Consider the following 27536-nt stretch of genomic DNA (forward strand, 5'->3'; position numbering starts at 1 on the left):
CAACAGGCAACATGTGTGCTGGCACTGGTGTGAAGCCACACTTTTTTTCCAATCAATGTTAATCAAGAGTTGCAGAGTTGATGCCACTGCCTTCTTGCCGCACTAACACCATGAATGCTGTACTTTTATTTAATTCTCAAGTGTGACACAGTAAATATTTATGTTTATCATTCCATCTCCTTGGAAACGTTTGAGACCTCTTAATACGATTTCCGGGTGCTGATTGAATTACTCCTGCATGTAGCTGTGCAGTTTTCCATGCTGGGGAAGCAATGTGGAAGTGGGAGAAATTCCTCCTTGCCACATTTCAAAACATCTGCCTAGTCCCAATGAGACTGTACAGGCAGCTCAGTCAACTTCACAGTTACAGAGTATATGGATGTAGCTATATATCTCTACGTACAACTATTAAACATTCGTTTAGGCTACTAGGCCTGGCCAAGTATTTCGCTACGGCTACATAGTTTATATAACTTTAGACCTACTACATGTTTCTACATGACACTTTCTTTATCTAGTATATTTTGAAGTAGAACTATTGAGTGTATTCAGATATTACTGTGACAAGGAAGGAACACTTTTAGACATAGGCCTACAAATGGCAATCTGAATCAGAGCATTGAATTTATAGGGCCTAGTATTTAGGCAAGTGTCATAAATTACAGGTTATATAGGCCTGGAAACAATAAGTTTCAATTAATATGCCACAGGCTGCAGTGGTGTGTATTCATGTTAGCCAAGGGAAGCCAGGCTTACCCACAAAAAATGACCAAGAAAATGTCCTTCAATTTGCCAGAGGCTGAATGTATCTCTCCAGACAAAGCATCCAAGCGAACGAAACAGCGCCTCTCTGTATGTGTAACCCATCTATGCTGTCTGGTCAAAACGAGTATGCCATTGTTGCTGCCCTTAGCATTGAATGCAAGGGAGGCCAGCGAGCATTTGGCCTCCCTTGATAATAATTCTTTTTTTTAATTATAGCCAATCAAAGTTGAGCTAAACTGAGTGAGCTCAGCTGTGAATGGTACTGGCGCACAAAAAAAGTGCCAATGGAAGCCAGTTTGGATTTGGCTTCCCACCAGTCACATCACATTAGAAGCCAAACGTCATTGACAGAAAACGTGAATTGTTGCATCTCGTTGTGTCATTGTCCTTCGGTGGCTAGTAGCTAGCTAAAATCGTCCCTTTCCTAAATTTACCATGAATGGAGATATGGTTTTCGACTTGTGGTTTTACTTAATTCTTCGTACTGGCCAATGATTATAATGCCGATTCTGAATGAACCATAAATTCATACATTGTGCCCCTGGCCTGAGAGGATGGAAGTTCAATATGTAGCTAGATGTTATAACGTTAGGCTAATGTTAACTAGCTGGCTTAGTGAATTGTTGCCCATGAAAGGAAGTTAGACTAGCGAGAAAGCATTTTAGCTAGGTAGCCTAGGACAACAAAAACTCAAAGCTTGTATGATAAAGTCATAGACTGTTTAGGCAACATGAGAGTAGAGAGTAGGATGGCATTGGCGTTTATCAACAAGTGGGGTGAGTCAACACATTTTTTTCTACTTCCACACACACACAGAGAAATCAGTACCATGGACATCCACATCATATTTAGCTTACATTGATTAGACTAAATCGTTTTTGTTATCTTTTAGTTGTCACTGTATTAGACTAAGCATAGGTGATTAGATTATGTTGAAATGGTGCTGGAATAGTGGATTCAACACCTGTTTTCTTTGTGACTTGTAACTCTGTGGTTCTAAATTAATAGTTGTTTAGTAGTCCGAAAATGTCGAAAACATTAACTTGCTTGACCATGCTTTAGGTCATGTAACTGTTTGTGACATGCAATATGTTGTGTGGACTTCACCGGACAGATGTTGCTCTCTGGTTTTGTGATGAAACAGGTGTGGTTGAATTTATTCTGCAACTTCTCGGCCTTGGCCTATATATCATGGTGTCAAGGCATATGAACTAACAGGTTATAGAGAGAACAACACAATTATCACAACACATAGCTTGTAAAATGTATTTTTTTTTCTTGCTTGGCTTCCCCGGTGATTTTTACCCATGCACCGCTAATGACAGGCTGATTCAGGGCCATCATGCACTGCAAAAATCTGAGGGGGCACAAAGTACATGAGGATGGCTGGGGGTGGTCCGAAGGGGAGCTAGGCCCACTGTCTGTAATTTGGAGAATTTTGCCGTTTTCAAACACCTGAAATAGCTTTTTCCTGCAATCTAGAGCCATAATCATTATGCTTAATTCTATGTAAAAAAATTATTATGTATATCCAAGCATACCTCTTCAGCTGTCTGTATCCTCCTGAATGGTGGTTATTTTTTAAAGTAACTATACTGAACAAAAATATAAACGCAACATGAAAAGTGTTGGTCCTATATTTCATTAGCTAAAATGAAAAATCCCAGAATTGTTCCATACGCACGTAAAAACTTATATCTCTTAAGATTTTGTGCACAAATTTGTTTACATCCCTGTTCATGAGCATTTCTCCTTTGCCAAGATAATCCATTCACCTGACCGGTGTGGCATATCAAGAAGCTGATTAAACAGCATGAGCATTATACAGGTGCACCTTGTGCTGGGGACAATAAAAGGCCACACTAAAATGTGCAGTTTTGTCACACAACACAATGCCACAGATGTCCACTAGAGCTGTTGTCAGCTAATTTAATGTTAATTTCTCTACCATAAGCCGCCTCCAATTAAGTTTTGGAGAATTTGACAGTAGGTCCAACCGGCCTCACAAGCGCTGACCATGTGTAACCATGCCAACCCAGGACCTCAACATCCGGCTTCTTCACCTGCGGGATGGTCTGAGATGAACCATCCGGACAGCTGATAAAACTGTGGGTTTGCACAACCAAATATTTTTTGCACAAACTGTCAGAAACGTCTCAGGGAAGCTCATCTGCGTGCTCGTCATCATCACCACCCTTGACCTGACTTCATTTTGGCGTCATAACCAACTTCAGTAGACAAATGCTCACCTTTAACGGCCACTGGCACGCTGGAGAAGTGTGCTCCTCACGGATGAATCCCGGTTTCAACTGTACCGGACAGATGGCAGACAGCGTGTATGGTGTCCCGTGGGTGAGCGTTTTGAAGATGTCAACAGGTGAACAGAGTGCCATTGTGACGGTGTGGTTATGGTATGGGCAGGCATAAGCTATGGACAATGAACACAATTGCAATATGATTGCACAGAGATACCGTGATGAGATCCTAAGGTCAATTGTCATGCCATTCATCTGTTGCTATCGCCTCATGTTTCAGCATGATAATGCACGGCCCCATGTCACAAGGATCTGTACACAATTCCTGGAAGCTGATAATGTCCCAGTTCTTCCATTGCCTGCATACTCACCAGACATGTCACCCATTGAGCATGTTTGGGATGCTCTGGATCGATGTGCACAACAGAGTTTTCCAGTTCCCACAAATATCCAGAAACTTTGCACAGCCATTGAAGAGGAGTGGGACAATATTCCACAGCAACAGCCTGATCAACTCTATGCGGAGATGTGTCGCGATGCATGAGTCGAATGGTGATCACACCAGATACTGACTGGTTTTCTGATCCAAGCCCCAACTTTTTTTTTAAGGTATCGGTGACGAACAGATACATATATGTATTCCCAGTCATGTGAAATCCATAGATTAGGGTCTAATGCATTTATTTAATTGACTGATGTCCTTATATAAACTTTTAATCAACTGTAACTCCGTAAAATCTTAGAAACTGTTGCATGTTGCATTTATATTTTTGTTCAGTGTAAATATTATTCTCTGCATCTCTGCTAAAGACAGGGTAAAAGATTGAAAGGAATGTGCATTTAGTTATTTATATTCTAAACCTTGCCATCAGGCATGCCAGCTAAGATAGACAAGAAAGCTACTCTAACTTAATTGATATGGCTTCTTGGTAGTTAGGTTCCCAATCTTCCAACCTCATAACTACTGTATATGCGCTAGCTAAATCAACATCATAAAATTGCTAGGTGGTTAGTAGTATTATAGAGAAACAACAACTACATTATGTGTTTTTTTTACATGACAAATCTGAGGGGGAAAGTGCCCCTTTGCCACCTATGGGCATGAAGCCAAGTGAACTAGTTACTGTTACAGTGTTACTACGGAGTTGTAAATTCAGAATAGTTTGTGGGGGAAAAGGACACACGAGTAGACGATACCAATACGGAGGGGGAGAGTAAAATGATGTCGTTTCTATTGAACTAGAAGTAAACAATGTGTAATGAATGGCAAAAAACATAACATACCGAATATATTAAATATTCTCAATATAAGCATGGTTAAGCTAAATTGGAACCAAAAATTGCTTACCCCCCCCTCCCCGCGTGAGAAATGGTTTCGCTGAACGAGGATTTTGTTACAGCCTTCTAGCTAGCGAGTACGGAGTTTCATGCAGTTGCTCAGTCCCACACTGGTGACGTCGCTGTGGCGGCAGCAGTGTGAATGAGGACCCACATACTTTGCAGGTCCTTTGTTGCGGAAATCGAAGATGACTTAACCTCGACAGACTCTCAGCTGGCCAGGTAGTAAGGCATCCATCCCGGTATCATCTTTACTTATGACATTGTATGTTCATCCTCTTTTGGGTGTCTTTGTTGCCCAAAATAGTTTATTGATTGCTGAAGTTTGCTTGATATGTTTTCCGTTGCTAACTAACATGCACTAAGTTCAAAGAAGCATACAGTATTGTTCTTAGGCTAACCTATGGCTAGAGAAAGTCAAATATTGTCAAATAACTTGGAAGTGTTGCTTGCTTGTTATCCATGCTTTCATAATAGCAAGTGTTTGGGAAATTATGATTATCTTGTTTTATTTATACTAAAATAGGCAACTGCACAATGTCATTGAGGAACAAGGCAAATACCGTGTTGCGATTCTGTGCAAATCAACTTGCTTGCTTTCTAGCTGCCTGATGCGCATGACTCCACAGTAGTAGAACAGCGCGTAGTCGTATAGGAAAATAGAGAGGAGTTGATTGATAGATAATTTGCTTTGTGCGCAGTGCTTGGGCCACTGGGACAAAAGCCTTACTGTATTCAAGGCTCCAGCTCTGTAACGCGGTTCGGTTGTCTGTACTTGACTCAACTCAACCCCCTCTCGCCCCTTCCAACCCGCACTCACTCTTGTGAAGTACTACTTTTTTCTCTCCCCCTCCTCTCACCTAGCCTAGGCACCCTCACTAGGCTACCTCTCACCATGCTTGCATACCCTCAAATATCCAGAGGGGGAATTGTAGAGCTGGATATGCTATTATTATGGTTGTGCAGGCACATAGGGATTTGGGCAATTCCACAGTAACAGAGTGATACTGAGACTCACTTTTTCACTTTAAAATGTATGCGAAGTAAAAACCATTGATTGCTAAGTTTAACAAACAATACACCTACACTGAGTGTACAAAACATGATGAATGTTCCCGAGTGGTGCAGCGGTCTAAGACACTGCATCTCAGTGCAAGAGGCGTTACTACAGTCCCGAGTTCGAATCAACGCTGTATCACATCACCTGGCCAAGCGTCATCCGAGTTTGGCCAGGGGTAGGTCGTCATTGTAAATAAGAAGTTGTTCTTAACTGATTTGCTTAGTTAAATAAAGGTTACTTTTTAAAAAATGAATACCTGCTCTTTCCATGACATAGACTGAGCAGGTGAATCCAAGTGAAAGCTATTATCCCTTATTGATGTAAATTGTTAAATCCACTTCAAACAGTGTAGCTGAAGGGGCGGGGACAAGTTAAAGAAGGATTTTTAAGCCTTGAGACAATTGAGACATGGGTTATGTGTGCTCCATTCAGAGGGTGAATGGGCAAGACAAAATATTGAAGTGCCTTTGAACAGGGTATGGTAGTAGGTGCCAGGCGCACCGGTTTGTGTCAAGAACTGCAACGCTGCTGTTTGTTTCATACTCAACAGTTTCCTGTGTGTATCATGGATGGTCCACCACCCAAAGGACATTCATCCAACTTGACACAACTGCTGTGAGGATTGGAGTCAACATGGGCCAGCATCCCTGTGGAACGCTTTCGACACCTTGTAGAGTCCATCCTCCGAGGAATTTAGGCTTTTCTTAGCGCAAAAGACGTGTGTGAGGGGTGTAACTCAATATTAGGAAGGTGTTCTTAATGTTTTGTACACTCAGTGTATATGCAGAAGTCCACTTTTAAAAATTGCCACTAAAAATTTTACAAAAACACATTTACTTGAAGAACAGTGCAGATGCAAAGTTTGGTAACAGAATGACAGTAATATCTTCCTCATTTTTTTATGTGACCACATTTTCCAAAAACTGTGAAATATCTACTTTGAATTGAGATTCAAAGATGTCTGAGAAAGAATGGGGTATCAGCTATGATATGACAACTTGAGTTTGACACAAAACTATTTTGGTTATTTAACTACAGTAAGTGAAGTGGATCAACAGAATGACCGTAACAGAATAACATCATGGGTCCTTGATCTGTAATGTACAGAAATGCATAATTATCAATGTCATTCTTTTCATGGTGATGTATCCTGAATAAGTACACAAAGCTAGAAAAATGTAATATCCTCCTATGTGTAACGGATGTGAAATGGCTAGTTAGTTAGCGGTGCTGCGCGCTAATAGCGTTTCAATTGGTGACGTCACTCGCTTTGAGACCCTGAAGTAGTGGTTCCCCTTGCTCTGCAAGGGCCGCGGCCTTTGTGGAGCGATGGGTAACGATGCTTCGTGGGCGACCGTTGTTGATGTGTGCAGAGGGTCCCTGGTTCGCGCCCGGGTCGGGGCGAGGGGACGGTCTAAAGTTAAACTGTTACATATGCATGTTTGGGTATTGTGCTACACACTGGCTATAATTCTAATGAGCCACTTACAAGTTTGGACATCACAGCCAATCCAGCAAATGTGGAGGAGGAGTTAAGATGGAGTGTCGCGGTCGCCTTGTTAACGTCCAAAAGCGGAAGTCGCATAACAGGCTCTCTTTCCATTTCCCCTTTAAAACAGATGTTTGTGACCCCGCAGAGGGTGGTACAGTAAAGAAAATAAAGTAGAGTATAGAGTATTGAAACTGAATGAGCACACCATTCAGACCAACTTTGTCCAAGTTGCATTTAAAGCGAGAAGAGATAAAGTAGAGTACAGTCCATTAGAGTATATTACATCACTCGTGTGTGCTCTACTGTACTGAACTCTACTGTAATTAATTATACTCTAATGTGCTCTACTGTACTGTGCTCTACTGCAACTTTGGTTTGTGACTTATATGACTTCCCATTGTGGCCAATTCTGTTACAGATTTTATGGTTACTCTTTTACCGATTTGGTAACAGAGTGACGCGTTGTAATCACTTAATAATTCATAAACAAAATTGTTGTCAGTAAAAGCACTATAACTAAATGGTAGGTCTACCTTTAATTATTACTTCTGTGAACCATCAAAATCCTCCACTCTTCATGAGTGAGATAAAATATGTGGGTTTTTTGGTAACACAATGACAAGACACTAGGCAGTATTTCTTTAACCTACAGAAGGCAAATCGTTTTTGCTAAACTATGTTGATTTTAGTTGGCATTGGTCTTCACTTCATCATTATTGTTTTTTTGATGTATCTCTAATACCTTGTAAGACTTTTAGACTTCTAGTAGATGTTAAGACCCCTTTTCCATCTGTGTGACCAGGAATCAAAGCCTTTGCTTATTCCTAATTTTTAGGATGGAAAATGGTTGAAAAATGTATATATTCCTTAATTTCCCAGAAATGTAGACTTTTAGCTTCCATTTCACACCTAATTTCCACCTTCATGTCATGTTTTGTGCCTATAACCCATGTCTGTTTTCAGGAACTGCAAGACGAGGGTAATGTGGCTTTCTTATAACATTTTATTGACACACTCCGCACCGCGATCTGAAAAGAGATTGATAGTCGTTTGTGGTGTTCCATGAGTTATCACACATACACACACACACACACACACACACACACACACACACACACACACACACACACACACACACACACACACACACACTCAACAGTATATTTCAGTCTTCTCGTTCGTGGTTTAGCAGAGGATGGGTGCAGCGGGTATATCTTGATATGAATCACTTTGTTCTTTGTTTTTGTTGCTGAATGGAATGCAACCCCTAGACTTTTCAGAAAGCGCTTCAAATGCAACTTGAACAAAGTTGTTCTGAATGGTGTGGTCATTCAATTCCATGTGTTCAGACAATCAAACTTCTCCTCTACTCTCTAAACAAAACAATCAAAGTGTTGCTGTATTGTTAGATTGCATTGTTTTTGGAGTCTTATTTTGGATCATGGTTGGAGTGTGTAATGTAATTGGGGGGGCTACAGAATGTTTGGGTACACTGAATTAAAGTACAACTGACAATGGTACACTTTGACTATGGGTTTGTCAGGGTCGTTTCCTTTGGGACTAGGGAAGTTATTGTTAAGAGTATTTGTTTTTTCCCCTCTGGTTATGTTGAGGGAGAGATAGTTGATATTTGCAGACATCAGGCACTAAATACCAGGCAGGACTGGTTTAGTATCAGGATGGCCTGAAATTCCATAGAATGCTTACAGTATAACTGTGTATCTGTTCTCACCTTACTAGGACAGCCTGAAAGAATGTATGCCTATGTGTTTGTATATGTCTTGGTTCTCTCTAGGTTTACTACGGTGGTTATTGGCAAAAATACTGGTTTTAGTGAATGCCCCATGTACATAGTTGACCTTTCCCCTTCTTACGTGCAGCCAGGAGGGAATTTACTCGTTCACTTGAAAACTAATTTCAGTTCAACTGGCAAACTAGGTGCAAAGTCAGGCTTAGATTGACTCAGATGCCCAGCTCTAGTATCTAAATGAAAAGGGGATGTTGATATGGGTATGCCACCAGCCCTGTGTGTGTCTGAGACAGTCTAGGGGCTGTTTGTTCAGGACAACAGTTTATTGTGTGTTGGTTCATACTTCTTAGCTATGGTGGTAAACACAGTTATGATAACTAAGCTTTGACTTGCTTGTGATTGCCAAAGAAAGCTGTGATACTCAGCATTGTTTAGTTTCACAATGATTGAAGATCATACCTTCTTTGCTGGACATTTTTAATGTTTCTGCTTTTCTAATAACACATTTCTGTGTTCTATTCATGTGCTTTTATAGTAACCGTTTTCTTTGCTAATGCAAGTGACTGACTGATTGAATCCTCACTATCAGTAGCTGCAATTTGGCAGTACGCCCAGACCTTTGTTTTGAGAACGAAAGATATCTCAGTTTCAAGGTCTCAGCTTAGAGAGAAGAAGCCTCGTGAGGTATTGGTCTGTCACATGTTATGAACCAGTATTGGTCGGTCACATGAATTAAACAAAACGGTAAGGATGAATTCATTATGCTAAATCATGCAAATATAACTTCTCTGTGTATAGCCGTACATAAGACAACTGCTGTACCTGTGTAAGAATTGCCACAACACTTCCTCAAACCTTTCCAGACAATCTGTTATCAAACAACTGTGCTGTGTCTAATTTAGTTTTATGCACTTTCAGGGTAAAGTACAACTTGGTTTGTTTACAATCTTGCTGAGTAGGCCTCATTTAAGGACTCTCTTTCTATGTTTCTGCCATGAAGCATGCACATGTGCAGATAAGTCAACCTGTGCCCTGTACATGCCCCTTTGCCCTTTTGGGTGGTGGTATATATATACAGTGTATATATAATAACATTTTGTCGTTACTGTTCTGAACCTATTGCCCGCAAGTCGTCGTGACATTTCCAAGACGTCGTCAAGTTCGCCACCCCATCCGTTGGTTGCGCCTGTTGGTCTTAAAAATAAAGGAGAGCCGCACACTCTAGGAGCTCAGATGCAAAAAATATTTAATTTACCAACGTTTCGACAGGCAAGCTGTCTTCATCAGGGTACAATCACAGACACTGCGGGATGACTCGTTTATATATAGTGTCAAGACACACAGGTGTCTGTAATCATGGCCAAGAGTGGCCTAATATCATTGGTTAATTTCTCAAATATTAAAATGGCATAGAAAGAGCAGCATACAATAAATACAAATGGATAGCATACGATCATAGACTCACTTAAGACCACACAAGCCTACAAACAACCACAATGGCAAAGTCACAACAATCACAACAATCACAAGAATGGCTTCAGATCAAAGTCCACGTTAAGAACGAAGGGAGCAAGGGTCTTTAAGTTAAAGATCCAAGCAGCCTCTCGTTTTAACAATAAATTATCAAGGTCACACCCTCTCCTAGGGAGGGTGACATGTTCGATGCCAATATAACGCAGAGACGAAATCGAGTGGCCTGCCTCCAAAAAGTGGGCCGCAACTGGGTAGGTCAAGTTTTGGCACCTAATGGTGCTACGATGCTCTGAGATATGTACTTTTAATTCACGTTTTTTTTTTTTTTTTTTTACTCCGCTAGCCAGCACCTCGCCTAAATAGGTGTGCGTTTCTTTTTCTTCTAGATTGCGCCTGTTGGTCTGCCATGTACAGAGCTCAAACCTTTTTCCCAGTCTGCCCTGTAGGCTACAGAGATTGCGCACGCCCGGTATCCAAACATGCAAGGCTTGCGATGTGGTCACTGGTTAACTGTGTGTAGCTAGCTACCTAATTTAAATATCAACAGTACTCCCACAGCAGCATAACATTTTAATAACACTTGATAACATATTATTTACATCATTAATATTCAGTCTGGTTGGCTGATAGGCGTGGCAGAAAGACAGAGAGGAGAGGCTGCATCAACAACCCTAGCGCCGACCCAACTCCACCCGGCAACAGCAACCCAACTCAGTCAACAACAGCAACACAGGTAGTCTAGACTCTAGCTAATCATTATAACTTAAAATATCCACACAAGCCACTAGCCAGCCAGCCATATAGAATAATATGAATATTCCTAGTGGTTAGAGTGTTGGGCCAGTAACCGAAAGGTTGCTGGATCGAATCCCCAAACTGACAAGGTAAAAATCTGTCGTTCTGCCCCTGAACAAGGCAGTTAACCCACTGTTCCCCAGTAGGCCGTCATTGTATATAAGAATTTGTTCTTAACTTGCCTGGCTAAATAAAGGTTAAACAAATAAAAATATATATCATTAAGTTATTATTTAAGAGCCTTGAAGATAAATCACAATCATCAAAAAAATCTATCATCAACATTAATGATCAGTTGATAGCCCACCCTCTTTTCCCAATGTCAATCATGTCTTTAGGTGGCACCGTAACTAGCTTACTTACAATTTGTCATTAGTCAATATGAATTTCGAAATATGTATTTACATTTTTTTGCTTGAGCACCTGCCCTCTGAAAGGTCTGCGCATGGCCCTGCAAAGTAGATTTGCATGACAAGCATGATCTCCCAAACTATCCACTGCCGTGTTAAAAATGGGTGTCCTTGATTCAATTTCTTCCTTTTAGCACAGTAAAACCTGAAAGGCCTATGCTGGAATCTGCATGTGAAACACAGTCAAGTTGAACAGGGTTGTCTCAGATAGCTAGACAGGCGGTAGGCAGACAAGAGGGACTTGTTTTGGACATGGGATAGCTGTAGTAATTTATGGAGGTAATTAAACCAAGTAGGTTTTTAAAGGGGATCACTCTATGCTCCTGTGTGTGCTTAAGACGCACACATTTGCAAGACTTTTGTGTGTGAGGCCCTCCATTCTCTGAGTGGGCAGCTGCGTGCCTGTGAGCAAGGCACTGTTCCATTCTCTCCCTCTCTCTGTAACCCTCTCACTCTCTCACTTTATCTCTCTCCCCCTCTTTCTTTCTGTGGTTCCTTGGCCCAAGGCATTATGCAAAGCCTCCAGAAAAAAGGATTGTTAGCCATGCCTGTCTGTGCCTCTGTGTTGCACACATTTAATTTTAACGACAACCTTTTAACTCTATCTGTGTGACCTTCAGTCATAACGGCTCTGCTTCGCCCACAACGTCAAAGTCTGTGAGCTGAGTTCAAACAAATAGTAATGTTCACCAGTTCCCCTCTCGTTTCTGTGTGTATATAAACTCACGTCCTCTCACTGTCATTTGCGTTTATTTTCAGCAAACTTAACATGTGTTAATATTTGTATGAACATAACAAGATTCAACAACTGAAACATAAACTGAACAAGTTCCACAGACATGTGACTAACAGAAATTGAATAATGTCTCCCTGAACAAAGGGGGGGTCAAAATCAAAAGTAACAGTTAGTAGCTGGTGTGGCCACCAGCTGCATTAAGTACTGCAGTGCATCTCCTCCTCATGGACTGCACCAGATTTGCCAGTTCTTGCTGTGAGATGTTACCCCACTCTTCCATCAAGGCACGTGCAAGTTCCCGGACATTTCTGGGGGGAATGGCCCTAGCCCTCACCCTCCGATCCAACAGGTCCCAGACGTGCTCAATGGGATTGAGATCCGGGCTCTTTGCTGGCAATGGCAGAACACTGACATTCCTGTCTTGCAGGAAATCACACACAGAATGAGCAGTATGGCTGGTGGCAATGTCATGCTGGAGGATCATGTCAGGATGAGCCTGCAGGAAGGGTACCACATGAGGGAGGAGGATGTCTTCCCTGTAACGCACAGCGTAGAGATTGCCTGCACTCCAGAGTACAGGCCTTGGTGTAATGCTCATTGCTTCGACGATAAACGCAAATCCGACCATCACCCCTGGTGAGACAAAACCGTGACTCGTCAGTGAAGAGCACTTTTTGCCAGTCCTGTCTGGTCCAGCGACGGTGGGTTTGTGCCCATAGGCGACTTTGTTGCCGTTGATGTCTATTGAGGACCTGCCTTGCAACAGGCCTACAAGCCCTCAGGCCAGCCTCTCTCAGCCTATTGTGGACAGTCTGAGCACTGATGGAGGGATTGTGCGTTCCTGGTGTAACTCGGGCAATTGTTGTTGACATCCTGTACCTGTCCCGGAGGTGTGATGTTCGGATGTACCGATCCTGTGCAGGTGTTGTTACACGTGGTCTGCCACTGCGAGGACGATCAGCTGTCCGTCCTGTCTCCCTGTAGCGCTGTCTTAGGCGTCTCACAGTACGGACATTGCCATTTATTGCCCTGGCCACATCTGCAGTACTCATGCCTCCTTGCAGCATGCTTTAAGGCACGTTCACGCAGATGAGCAGGGACCCTGGGCATCTTTCTTTTGGTGTTTTTCAGAGTCAGTAGAAAGGCCTCTTTAGTGTCCTAACTGTGACCTTAATTGCCTACTGTCTGTAAGCTGTTAGTGTCTTAACGACCGTTCCACAGGTGCATGTTCATTAATTGTTTATGGTTCATTGAACAAGCATGGGAAACAGTGTTTAAACCCTTTACACTGAAGATCTGTGAAGTTATTTGGATTTTTAAGAAGGTCTTGAAAAGGTGACATTTCTTTTTTTGCTGAGTTTATGTCATTTACATGATGCATTTGTAAATGTTGCATCTCAAATACCCACAGAGTCTGAGACCGGCTGGTGAGAAAAAAGTAGCCATTCTGGCATACACCAGAACAACCCTCCCCAACCCCCTGTCAATGACAAGATGTGGTTTCAGTTGAACAGCATTTTCGTAAGGGAAGCGTTTTTTTTAAAGCCCTGAGGCACATCGCCACATCTTTTTGTTTATGTGTCTCATCACTAGTTTTAAATGGCTTCTTTGAATTTTCATCATTACCACTGATTGGTGAGAGGCCTGATGAGAAGCCTTATGTTGAGATGGACAAAGAAAGGAGACTACTGAAGACTGTTGGGTTCAATAAGTCAGGGTTCAATGTAGTTATATTTCCTTGTGGACCGAACCTGAAAGAGATGAATGACAGTGTTTCTGTCTAGACTTTCAATGAATGCGCATCCCCAAAAAGTGTGTATGTTGACATCCCATACATTGACTTTGGCTGAAAGAGAACTCCTGTCTGCATGGTGTAAAGTTTCCAGTGTTGTTCTTGCACTGCATTCTTTAGGGACGGACTGGGACAAGAATTCCGCCCTGGCCCTGGCATTTTGTACACACCGGCCCACATCACTGTGCATGCCACCATCTCGATAATCCCCCCCCCACCCCGCAAAATATTTTTTTTTAGGGTTGGGCGGTATCCAGATTTTCATATCGTCATACCGTCCTTCTGTCATTCCGTGATTTATGGTATTACTGGCTTAGTACACAAAGGGATGCCAAAGAATGCTAAAATATTTGCACAAGTAATACTGAATTTCCTAGGAGGCTGCTAGCTAAATATGCTAATGAGCGCAAACCAAATAAACTAATTGTAAAGACAGGAAATCCAACTCATAAAGTTATACATATATACAGTACCAGTCAAAAGTTTGGACACGCCTACTCATTCCAGGGTTTTTCTTTCTTTTTACTATGTTCTACATTGTAAAATAATAGTGACAACATCAAAACTATGAAATAACACACATGGAATTATGTAGTAACCAAAAAAGTGTTACTAGCCACCCTTTGCCTTGATGACAGCTTTGCACACTCTTGGAATTCTCTCAACCAGCTTCACCTGGAATGCTTTTCCAACAGTCTTGAAGGAAAAGCACTTGTTGGTTGCTTTTCCTTCACTATGTGGTCCAAATCATCCCATACCATCTCAATTGGGTTGAGGTCAGTTGATTGCCTTGGTAACCATGCTGGTTAAGTGTGCCTTGAATTCTAAATAAATCACAGACAGTGTCACCAGCAAGCACCATCACACCTCCTCCTCCATGCTTCACGGTGGGAACCACACATGCAGAGATCACCCGTTCACCTACTCTGCGTCTCACAAAGACACGGCGGATGGAACCAAACATTTCAAATCAGACCAAAGGACAGGTTTCCACCAGTCTAACGTCCATTGCTCATGTTTCTTGGCCCAAGCAAGTCTCTTCTTATTATTGGTGTCCTTTCATAATTGGATTCTTTGCCGAAATTCGACCATGAAGGCCTGATTCACTCAGTCTCCTCTGAACAGTTGGTGTTGAGATGTGTCTGTTACTTGAACTCTGTGAAGCATTTATTTGGGCTGCAATTTCTGAGGCTGCTAACTCTAATGAACTTATCCTCTGAAGCAGAGGTAACTCTGAGTCTTCCTTTCCTGTGGCGGTCCTCATGAGAGCCAGTTTCATCATAGCGCTTGATGGTTTTTGCGACTGCAATTGAAGAAACTTTCAAAGTTCTTGAAATGTTCTGTATTGACTGACCTTCATGTGTTAAAGTAATGATGGACTGTCGTTTTTCTTTTCTTATTTGAGCTGTTCTTGCCATGATATGGACTTGGTCTTTTACCAAACAGGGCTATCTTCTGTATACCACCCCAACCTAGTCACAACACAACTGATTGGCTCAAACGCATTAAGAAGGAAAGAAATTCCACAAATTAACTTTTAACAAGGCACACCTGTTCATTTTCATGCATTCCAGGTGACAACCTCATGAAGCTGGTTGAGTTATGCCAAGAGTGTGCAAAGCTGTCATCAAGGCAAAGGATGGCTTCTTTGAAGAATCTCAAATATAAAATATATTTTGATTTGTTTAACACTTTTTTTGGTTACTGCATGATTTCATATGTGTTTTTTCATAGTTTTGATGTCTTTACTATTATTCTACAATGTAGAATTATTCTATTATTCTACAATAGTACAAATAAAGAAAAAACCCTTGCATGAGTAGGTGTGTCCAAACTTTTGACTGGTACTGTAGGTAGGAGCTACCAAATGTAATTTGTGGTGAGTTTGGACATTTACAAGTGAATGTGAACGACAGACATTGTGCAAATGAACAAAGTTTTCATGCAAGCTTGTCTGAAGGAAGAATAGTACTGGCTCTGGAGCAGCATGTGTAAACACTGTGTCTGTGTGGAGTCTGGAGTCGCTAGGGCAACGGGCCTTCCTGCTCAGAGAAGATGGGGGAATGGAGAGGAGAAAAAACACAAGGAATTTTGTGCTTCAGTTATACTTCTCCACTCGGATGAGAATTCACGATCTGGCATTCTATCAGCAGACAGCTCTCTGATACCTACACAGAGTTGAGACCTTCCTCTCTCCGATTGGGACAAGGGGACACACTTCCAAATCTGTGTTTTTCCCGCAATTGCATTTTGAAATGTTATACGATCAGAATGCATTTTTCTCTCAAGAGCATGGGGGGAGAGGAGAGTGGTTCGCTCATCACAGCAGCATGGCCCAGCAAAACAGGAATCATGAGAATAATGCACCTTACTGTTTGGAAAAATCCATGATCTTTGGGGACTCCCAAGTGGCGCAGTGATCTAAGGCACCACATCTCAATGCTAGTGGTGTCACTACAGACCCTGGTTCGATTCCAGGCTGTATCACAACTGGTTGTGATTGGGAGTCCCATAGGGTGGCGCACAATTGGCCCAGCGTCGTCTGGGTTCGGGTTTGGCCGGGGTAGGCCATCATTGGAAATAAGAATTTGTTCTTCACTGACTTGCCTAGTTAAATAAAGGTAAAGAAATATATATTGGCTGTCGAACTGATAACAAGTCGGAGCAGGACCTCAGCCTATCAGAAAACCAGACCGGTCCATTTTGGTAGGGGGCCGGCCGTTGCCCACTGATCAGCCAAAGGCTCATTATAGATTAGTATAACAGAGAAATAGCTTAATGTCATATTTATTTAAAAAATCTTAGCAGGCCTATGGGCCTGTGTGTGTGTCAATTTCGGCCAGCCAACCCAACTAAAAAATGGTTCAGCCCGTCTGGCATTTGCCAGAATTGCCAGATGGCCAATCCGCCCCTGACCTAATCTTAGGCTCCTGTTTTTATCTTGAGATGAGAGGTGCTTGTATTACTTTTTTTGTCAAAGTTAAACCACAGAGCTAGTGTCTGGATGATTTGTGTGTGTGTGTGTGTGTGTGTGTGTGTGTGTGTGTGTGTGTGTGTGTGTGTGTGTGTGTGTGTGTGTGTGTGTGTGTGTGTGTGTGTGTGTGTGTGTGTGTGTGTGTGTGTGTGTGTGTGTGTGTGTGTGTCACGGGCAGCCACCCCTAAATCATACACCCTGAATTCCCTATCGACATCTGAAGTAACCTCATGATTTGCTTTCTTTTGTTATTCACTATCGTAAGACTTCTATTATGAATGACGAAACACTCATTCTTCTGTTTATTTTCCACCTTCTCCTTTCCTCCTTCTTAACAACACTGCATATTTCCTGTCTGAGTCATTTAAGGTTTGGTTAGACTTTTTGTTGATTCTGTCTAAAATGTAATCCCTCAATTATATACCCCTAGAAAAGAAATAGAAAGTTTCCGAATGATGTATGGTGCAAACGACATAATTCAACGTATTAGGAAGCAGAACTTGTTTTCCATGCTAGGGCTGAAGCAGTGGCCTTCCTGCACTTTACAGTTTTTCACAGTATTTGCCATTGTATTTCACAGTTTCTCTGCCAATAAGTTTAGCCTCGCATAATTGTGAAGATTAATGAGCTAAAGGAAATCATGTCTCTTCCATCTCAGTTGTGTTCATAATGGTAGCTAAAGTAGGGTTGGTGTGTATTGGCAATCTCTTTGCACTACATCTTCATCTTTTACATTATGTGAACGATAATGTCTCTCATTAAAGCCACGGAAGTTCGAGGCCGACCGCTGTACCGCAGGTATTGTTTGTAGAAAAAAGGATTCCCCCTAAAGGGAAAATGGCAATCTTTGTAGTCAATCTTCGTGAAAATAAATAAACATTTTCAAGTCAGTCATGGTACCAATAATTGCTTCTATTACACCAGAGGAATGTCCTTGAACCGATTATTTTAAAATTGCACACAGAAGACGTTATAAGGATAAGTAGCGAATGGCAGCCTGCGGTACCCCGGTCGGCCTCCAACTTCAGATACTCAATGAGAGGGGGCAGCACTAAGCTAGCCTGCAACGTCTTCTCCTGGTGTAGCTCAAACTGTGCATGTTATGTCTACATAAATCTCCCACATGAGAGGCCATCTTATCCGACTTCCTTGGCTTCAAATACGCTAATGGGTTTTCACATAGGAATGAATGCTATCACGTTACCGATGGATTTGTCCATTCATATATATAGTCATGGGCACAGACATTGACCCGTTTTTTTCCAACCCTGGATCCATCCACCCACCCACACTCACACACATACACATTAATACATACAAACACACACACACAGCTCTCAAGACAGTTGCCAAGAAAGTAACAGATGGATGTTTGGTTGAATGGGTAAGGCTCACCTTTCTCATGAATGAGTGGATGTCTTGACTCAATGGAATGCCCATAATTGCCCGTCACCCTCCACCCCAACACTCCCCAATTCCCACACCATTCATCGAGTATGCTCCCCCATACGAGACCTGCAGTGTTGTCAAATCAAATTTTATTGGTCACATGCAGATGTTAATGCGAGTGTAGCAAAATGCTTCTGCTTCTAGTTCCGACAGTGCAGTAATATCTAACAAGTAATCTAACAATTCCCCAACAACTACCTTATACACACAAATCTAAAGGGATGAATGAGAATATGTCAATTTAAATATATGCATGAGCGGTGGCCGTGCGGCATAGGCAAGGTGCAATAGATGGTATAAAATACAGTATATACATATGATATAAGTAATGTAAAATATTATTATTATTTACATTATTTAAAGTGGCATTGTTGATAGTGATCCATTTATTAAAGTGGCCAGCGATTGGGTCTCAATGTAGGCAGCAGCCTCTCTGAGTTAGTGATGGCTGTTTAGCAGTCTGATGGCCTTGAGATATAAGCTGTTTTTCAGTCTCTCGGTCCCAGCATTGATGCACCTGTACTGACCTCGCCTTCTGGATGGTAGCGGTGTGAACAGGCAGTGGCTCGGGTGGTTGTTGTCCTTGATGATCTTTTTGGCCTTCCTGTGACATCGGGTGCTGTAGATGTCCTGGAGGGCTGGTAGTTTGCCCCCAGTGATGCGTTGTGCAGACCGCACTACCCTGTAACTAGCTTGGAGGGTACAGCTACCCAAGACATGCAATATGGGATTGGAAGTGACTGTCTGTATAACGTCACCTATTTACACACCATACTGTAGGAGTGGTCCCCTTCCTTAGCCTTTATGGATTCCTGTGAGGTGGATTAATCATGATGGTCTGCTCTGGAAGCTCTCATGTAACGTTTCCCTGGTGGATAAGGGCCTGATGTAATGTGCATAGAGCAGCCTGTCAGGGGTAATGGGAGAAACCATATACTGAGGGACGGGGGTGAGGGGGTGAGAGAGGAGGTAATTAGTAGGATACCTGATGTGTGGAGAGCCCTGGCTGGCATGCAATGGTTTTTTCCAGAGGCCAAGGGGGGCCCCTGGCCTAATCCTTCTTAATAACGGTCTCCAACCCCTGGACCTACCCAGTTCAGTTTTGTGCTACAGATTAGTGATGATTTAGGAAGAAGTCCTAAATCAGCTTTGAAGAGCATATAATCATTACTGCTCATTAGGACTGACAAAATTACCATATAACCGTGTAACAACGTTTTTTATTTATTTCACCTTTATTTAACTAGGTAGGCCAGTTGAGAACAAGTTCCTATTTACAACATAGATGATAAAATAACCGTAAACATGATTTATTTGGGGTGGGGGTGGAACAAACAGCTGACTGAAATGACCGGGCATTTGTGTGGTTGAGTGATTAAGAAATCATAGGCCCCTGGGCCCAGGGGCTTCAGTCCCGGTAAGCCCCTGCATTAATCCAGCCCTGTATGTCGCTAGCTTTAAAATGGCAACAAAGCAGCAGTATTGTAATCGACACACACTTAGACCTCCAGTGTGTACGTGTGTGTATGCCTACGTGTGTGTGTGTTTGTTTGATATGTCAGCGCCCTGGAAACCTTTCTCAAGAAAGGTGTGTCTTCTCTGTTTTGTTTTTCTGTTTGTCACAGGACTGGGTTGTCATGGTCACTGCTCTTCTTTCAGAGAAAAATAAATGAATGGTCTTTAAAACTGCTCATAGAGATAAAGACAGTTTTTATTTGTGTAGAAGCTCATGGTCACTGTTGTTAAAGAAATGTAATTTAGAATTGACTTGGAAGGCCAAAATCAACCGCAGTTACTGCACATCAAATCAGATGTTGTCAAGTAAAAAGCTGAGGGAATGAGAGCTGCTTTGTTTATGTTCTCACCAGGCTCCTGTTGCATGATGGGGTGGTGTTTGGGACAAAGTGTCCAGCTAATGGGTGCTGGGCTGATGGTCGGAGGGCGGCTTGGTATGCAGTGACCTCTCCAGACCCGTTTTACGACCTCATCCTCAACACGAGAAAGGGCTGACCCAGCATTAACTCTTCATGCCCACACAGACGCTACTTGAGACTTTCACAAGAGAATGGTAGCTCTCCTTTTCTCCCACCTGATGAGGAAGAATAATTTTTGTAACACCTTTTAAGCCACTATAACTCTAATATAGTCAATAGTGTGTCTTTTGTCATAATAAAAGCATGCCATCTTATTAAATCTCCCGAAATACTTGAGTATGCAGATAATGGAGAGAGAGAGAGAGAGAGAGATTTTAAAACACAATACAACCACACATGTGGATAATGCATTTACAATCATCGAGGATGACACAAAAAAGTTAGAAAACTTGTTTCCATTGTGGTCCTCTTAAATGGTTAAACATTTTACAATCTTCAACATACTAGGCCTAGGCTCCACAGTAGACCTAGCCTACTAGCCATACTTTGGTTGCGCATATAACACAAAACAAAGAACAGGATAACATTGTCATAGCCCAGGGGATACTCAACTCTTACCCTATGACAGGGTTCCCAACTGGCGACCCACGGGTGATTTTATTTGGCCCACAAAGTAATGAGCAAAAAAATATGTACATATACATTTTAATTTAAAAATCGTTGGACATAAAAAACTGTAAAAACACCATCGAATCAGCTCCAAGAGATTTTTATTTGGAAATCTGTTCCCCACGCACAATAGAAAGATATGTGATCGTATACAAATGTAAGCAAGGTTTGAAATGATGATGTTTTAGTCAAATATGATATCTGTTTGGGCTTATTGCGGTCAATTTACTGTATACAAATTATTTGTAATTATATTCCAGCCCCCTGACCTTGTCATGGAAAAGAATCCGCTCAAGAAAAGAATCGTCCCACGGCTGAATCTAGTTGATGATCCCTGCCTTACGAGGTCCGGAGCCAGCTGGTTTTCTGTTCTACCTGATAATTAATTGCACACACCTGGTGTCCCAGGTCTAAATCCCTGATTGAAAAAATGCAGTGAAACTGGCTTTGAGGTCCAGAGTTGAGTTTGAGGGTCCTAGAGCATTACATATATCTATTTGTTATTTTTCTTTGTCTCACCCTCTCATCAACCACAAGTCATTGATGCGATGTGTTTGTTTATTTCAACATAACTGATCAAAGCTGTGACACTAGACGCACTCCTCACAAGTTTACCGTAACCACATCCAATCAGTGATGGACACTAAACACTGTGCCACAGAACCTTACAGTGCCCCATATTGTCACCCCAGGTGCCCATTCATGTGCCTGTGCAGAATCAGCCTGGGCATGGTGCCATTACCAGTACTGCCCTTTCAAATCCTTCTCTGTAATCGACCATTGAGAGCCAAGGGGCCTGTGCCCAGACCCAACTTCTATAATGAAGAAAAATCTGGTTAGAATTACTGTTAGGTACAGTACATCCCCTATGGAATTGGATCATATTTAGATTTTTTCCCTCTAGGGATATATAAATATAATTATTATTGACATTTAATATGATCCTTTTTGGGCCTAAACTTGAATTGGAGCCAAAGATTCTGCCATCTGCTGCAGTATAATTTACTCAGATATTAAACATGATTTAACAAGCATGGAACCATGGTTAAAATGTTACACGAGGCAACTGTAAGTTGAAGATGTACCACAGAAATGTGCCAATGTAGAACTACTAGGGTTTTGAGATTCCTCAAGTTCATTAAGCGAATAAAGGAGAAGGGGGTAGCTGGTGCCTAATATGGCGACCGGAGTGTGGGCGAGTGGGTATGTCAAAAGGAAAGGAGTGGGTGTGTCGAAAGAACTCTGCTATATGTTCGAACGGTTTGATTAAGCTGGAGGTTTTTTGTTTCTTACCATGCACCTACTGTATATTGAGCTACCATACCGTGAGAGTTTGGACTTCTTTTTTGAAGCCAGAGGATGAGTCTGAGTTGTATTTCACACTTAGTTTTGCACAAATAATTGTTACATTCCAGTTATGAAACGGACTGTTTATTTGTTAATGAAAGTACTGATGATGGGTGTACTGTAGCTTTATGCGTTGTATGCGTGTGCCTACTGTGACAGTCACCCTGATATTGGCTACTAGGTAACTACTTTGCACGCCGTCGTCAGATAGCAGTGCTTGGCAAGCGTGTGCGAAGGGCACTGTGTCCCGGTGTTGTTGCCGTTCATTCCATCCCCATTGAGTAGTAGACCGTACTGTATGTATCAAGGTGACATCTAGATGGTTATCAATATCATTTATTTCTTGTGTAGGTTGCTAACCTACTTGAAATAGGTAGGCGGCAGGTAGCCTAGCGGTTAAAAGCGTTGGGCCAGTCGCTCTGGATAAGAGCGTCAACTAAATGACTAAAGTGTAAATAAAATAATGGGAAGAACTAAATTGCCAAGTTAGTTACCGTCGGCGACATGACCATGATACAGCAGCCCATGAGTAGGAAGCACTTCAGGTTGACAGGCAAGTCAATACAGCACTGGTCGCCGGCTAATTGACTCGTCGTGCAGCCCAATCAGCCACGCAAAACGATCTTGAGTGGCAACAAGTCTGCTCAATTAGCTGATTCACTTTCCATACAACCACTCCTTTCAACACACCCACTCGCCCATATTCCGGTCACCATATTGGGCTATAGCTACCCATACTTGAAATAAAATGTGAGCATTGACCAGTAGGCACAATGTGACCAACATAAGTCCTCCTAAGTCCCAAGGTGTCCTAGTTCTGCATCATGTGGAATTGGATCACATGGCTCCAGAAGGTAATTCTCATTGTGTTTTCCCTCTCCCATGACCCCTCGTTGACACCTAGGCTACACACATGCCCCCTCTAGACTCATGAGGCTCAGTCCTGCTCTGCCACCCCCTCTAGCCTCACGAGGCCCAGTCCTGCTCTGCCACCCCCTCTAGCCCCACGAAGCCCAGTCCTGTTCCGCCACCCCCTCTAGCCTCACGAAGCCCAGTCCTGTTCCGCCACCCCCTCTAGCCTCACGAGGCTCAGTCCTGCTCTGCCACCCCCTCTAGCCTCACGAGGCCCAGTCCTGCTCCGCTACCCCCTCTAGCCTCACGAGGCCCAGTCCTGCTCCGCCACCCCCTCTATCCTCACGAGGCCCAGTCCTGCTCCGCCACCCCCTCTAGCCTCACGAGGCCCAGTCCTGCTTCGCCACACCCTCTACACTCACGAGGCCCAGTCCTGCTCCGCCACCCCCTCTAGTCTCACGAGACCCAGTCCTGCTCCACCGCCCCCTCTAACATCAAGAGGCCCAGTCCTGCTCCGCTGACTCCCAGGGATACATGGAGATAATGGGAATCATATGCCGGCAGTGGGCCTGCATGGGCTGGGCTGGCCCACATTAAACATTATGAGGCTACATGCCGTCATGGGGCCAGAGAGGAGAGCAGAGCCATTGGTTTCTTTGGCCCCTGTGGGTGGAGGACAGCCTCTGGGACTCGTGAAGCCCTCCTTATGTCACCTCCTTTGTTTCCCCACAGTTGGCAAGCACATTACCCCTTTCTTTGTCATGTAGTATATCAATGCAATCTCACCGCCCAGTACTTTCTATCCTCTCCAACTGGCCCCATCATTTTAAAAATCATCAACCCTTTACATTTTCTCTCTACCATATCTTAAGGATAACCCAGAGTGGTCATGGGTTTAGCTGAGGAGCTCTGAAGGCTGTGGTAGCTGTGTATGTTGGCCCACAGTAGAATCTGAAAGTAGACAGTAGGCTGTTGATTGGAGGAACAGGCCTGGCCCTCTCTAATCAGCTGTTTTACAGCGAGTGGTCGGGACAACCCCAAGGTCACTGCAGTGATTACTATTCCTGATATAGCCTAGCTCTGTCTGTCTGGGGGATATATTGTTTTGGATTAGCTCCCTAGTGTTGTGAGTTAAACATTTTGTAGAGGAGGACTTAGTAAATACTACACAGTGAGCCTGTGATGTACTCTGTATGTGGTGGCCAAGCCCAGTGTGCTGTATGTGTTTAGGCCCGTCTCTCTCAGGGCCCTGCTGCCTGCCAAACAGACACACACAAGGAGCAATCGTGCTGTCCTCCTCGCCCTGCGCCTGGGGACACACTGTTGTGGTTTGATAGAAAAAGGTCACCCTTGGCGTGCTCACACACGTGTGCCCACATCAAATCAAACTTTATTTGTCACATGCACCGAATACAACAAGTGTAAACCTTACCGTGAAATGCTTACTTACAAGCCCTTAACCAACAGTGCTGTTCAAGAAGAGTTAAGAAAATATTTACCAAATAAACTAAAGTAAAAAATAAAATACAAAAATATTAAAAAGTAACACAGTAGCATAACAATAACGAGGCTATATACAGGGGGTAGCGGTACCGAGTCAGTGTGCAGGGGTACAGGTTAGTTGAGGTAATTTGTACATGTAGGTAGGGATGAAGTGACTATGCATAGATAATAAACAGCGAGTAGCAGCAGTGTAAAAACATGGGGGGGGGGGTGTCAATGTAATAGTCCGGTGGCCATTTGATTAATTGTTCAGCAGTCTTATGGCTTGGGGGTAGAAGCTGTTAAGGGGTCTTTTGATCCTAGACTTGGCGCTCCGGTACCGCTTGCCGTGCGGTAGCAAAGAAAACAGTCTATGACTTGGGTGACTGGATTCTTTGGCAATTTTATGGGCTTTCCTCTGACACCGCCTAGATAGCAGGAAGCTTGGCCCGAGTGATGTACTGGGCCGTACGCACTACCCTCTATAGCGCCTTATGGTCAGATGCCATGCAACCGGTCAGGATGCTCTCAATGGTGCAGCGGAATAACTTTTTGAGGATCTGGGGACCCATGCCAAATCTTTTCAGTCTCCTGGGGGGGAAAAGGTTTTGTCGTGCCCTTTTCACGACTGTCTTGGTGTGTTTGGACCATGATAGTTTATTGCTGATGTGGACACCAAGGAACTTGAAACTCTCGACCCGCTCCACTACAGCCCCGGTGATGTTAATGGGGGCCTGTTCGGCCCGCCTTCTCCTGTAGTCCACGATCAGCTCCTTTGTCTTGCTCACATTGAGGGAGAGGTTGTTGTTCTGGCACCACACTGCCAGGTCTCTGACCTCCTCCCTATAGGCTGTCTCATCATTGTTGGTGATCAGGCCTACCACTGTCGCCAGCAAACTTAATGATGGTGTTGGGGTCGTGTTTGGCCACGCAGTCGTGGGTGAACAGGGAGTACAGGAGGGGACCAAGTACACACCCCTGAGAGGCCCCAGTGTTCAGGATCAGTGTGACAGACGTGTTGTTGCCTATCCTTACCACCTGGGCGGCGGCCCGTCAGGAAGTCCAGGATCCAGTTGCAGAGGGCGGTGTTTAGTCCCAGGGTCCTTAGCTTAGTGATGAGCTTCGTGGACACTATGGTGTTGAACGCTGACCTATAGTCAATGAACAGCATTCTCACATAGGTGTTCCTTTTGTCCAGGTGGGAAAGGGCAGTATGGTGTGCGATTGAGATTGCGTCAACTGTGGAACTGTTGGGGCGGTATGCGAATTGGAGTGGGTCTAGGGTGTCCGGGAGGATGCTGTTGATGTGAACCATGACCAGCTTTTCAAAGCACTTCATGGCTACCGACGTGAGTGCTATGGGGCGGTAATAATTTAGGCAGGTCACCTTCCCTTCCTTGGGCACAGGGACTATGGTGGTCTGCTTGAAACATGTAGGTATTACAGACTCGGTCAGGGAGAGGTTGAAAATGTCAGTGAAAACACTTGCCAGTTGGTCTGCGCATGCTTTGAGTACACGTCCTGGTAATCCATCTGGCTCCGCGGCTTTGTGAATGTTGACCTGTTTAAAGGTCTTGCTCACATCGGCTACCGAGAGCGATATCACACAGTCTTGTGCATGCTTCAGTGTTGTTTGCGTCGAAGCGAGCATAAATGGCATTTAGCTCGTCTGGTAGGCTCGCTTCTAGAGGTCGACCGATTATGATTTTTCATACCGATACCGAGATACCGATTAATCGGCCGATTTTTATATACAGTGGGGAGAACAAGTATTTGATACACTGACGATTTTGCAGGTTTTCCTACTTACAAAGCATGTAGAGGTCTGTAATTTTTATCATAGGTACACTTCAAAAATCCAGAAAATCACATTGTATAATTTTTAAGTAATTAATTTACATTTAAGGCAATGCTACCAAATACTAATTGAGTGTGTGTAAACTTCTGACCCACTGGGAATGTGATGAAAGAAATCAAATCTGAAATAAATCATTCTCTACTATTATTCTGACATTTCACATTCTTAAAATAAAGTGTTGATCCTAACTGACCTAAGACAGGGAATTTTTACTCTGATTAAATGTCAGGAATTGTGAATGTAAATGTATTTGGCTAAGGTGTATGTAAACTTCCAACTTCAACTGTATGTGTGTGTACTCACCACATCTCTCTTTCTGTCTGTTTTTGCACAGGGATGGCTGAAGAGTGAGAGACGCTCCCCTACCACCCGAGGACACTCTGCCGATGGAAGGTGGTCATATGCCCATCCAACCTGCCCAAAAGACTGTCTCCCCTCCGCCCTCAACTAAGATGGCTTTCCACGGCCTTCTCCTGCACTGGAATGGACTGGAGCAGAGCTGCGCCGTACCATGGTGATCATTTTCTCAAAAACACTGGAAAAGAAGAAGGGTGTCGATGATGTAAGGTCCAAAGACACTGAATTGCTGCTGGTGAGTAAAACTCTGCTAGACCTATAACTAAAGCACTGTAACAAGTACCTTACAGGTGCGTCTCTCTCTCAACTGACCTTGGAAACATGAGACTTGGGTTCTCTTTTGGCTTCTTTACAATACATCCTATTGTAGTTTTTGGCAGGGTGCTCACCATCAAGGTCTTAAATTCATTTATATGGCCTCTAGGTTGGCCCTTCTAAATAAATGTTATATTATTCTACCTCAGCAGTCGATGACATTAAAGGGCTGATTTTCAAATCAAGCAATTTGGGTGAAAAGACTTCAACTGAAATTAAGCCCATTTGAGTAGTTGTACCTCTTTATAGCCCCCAGTGTGTACTGTGAGGTGTCTAGCTGTGCTGTCATACCACTGTTTTGTTGTGACAATGAACCTAAGGTGTCTCCCAGCAATGTTAATGACTCCGTCCCTTTGCCCTATTTCTCTATGAGCTTGACTGCACCACCCTTTCTTCTCCTTTCTGAATTGTTCTGTACGTTCCAGGACAAACAGGGATTGTGTGTGTGTGTGTGTTTGTGTGTGTGATGCTTGGAGAGTTATGTACGGACATG

The 27536-nt window shown here is 43.2% G+C and overlaps 1 protein-coding gene across 2 annotated transcripts in view; it reads left to right on the plus strand.

Annotated features, from left to right (window-relative positions):
- The first annotated feature begins 4448 nt into the window (after nucleotides 1-4448).
- The window catches only part of LOC139570953 (protein FAM53B-like), a 47535-nt gene continuing 24447 nt past the window's right edge, over nucleotides 4449-27536 (plus strand). The window contains exons 1-2 of one of the 2 annotated variants that reach the window (XM_071393311.1): nucleotides 4449-4580; nucleotides 26706-26963. In XM_071393311.1, coding sequence (XP_071249412.1) covers nucleotides 26883-26963 — 81 coding nt within the window. In that variant the 5' untranslated portion in view covers nucleotides 4449-4580; nucleotides 26706-26882. Of the gene's footprint in view, nucleotides 4581-4602; nucleotides 4624-26705; nucleotides 26964-27536 lie in introns of those variants that run through there. The other variant, XM_071393312.1, reaches the window with a different exon arrangement.

The sequence above is a fragment of the Salvelinus alpinus genome, chromosome 3 (assembly GCF_045679555.1).
Source record: "Salvelinus alpinus chromosome 3, SLU_Salpinus.1, whole genome shotgun sequence".
In the NCBI taxonomy this organism is placed as follows: domain Eukaryota; kingdom Metazoa; phylum Chordata; class Actinopteri; order Salmoniformes; family Salmonidae; genus Salvelinus; species Salvelinus alpinus.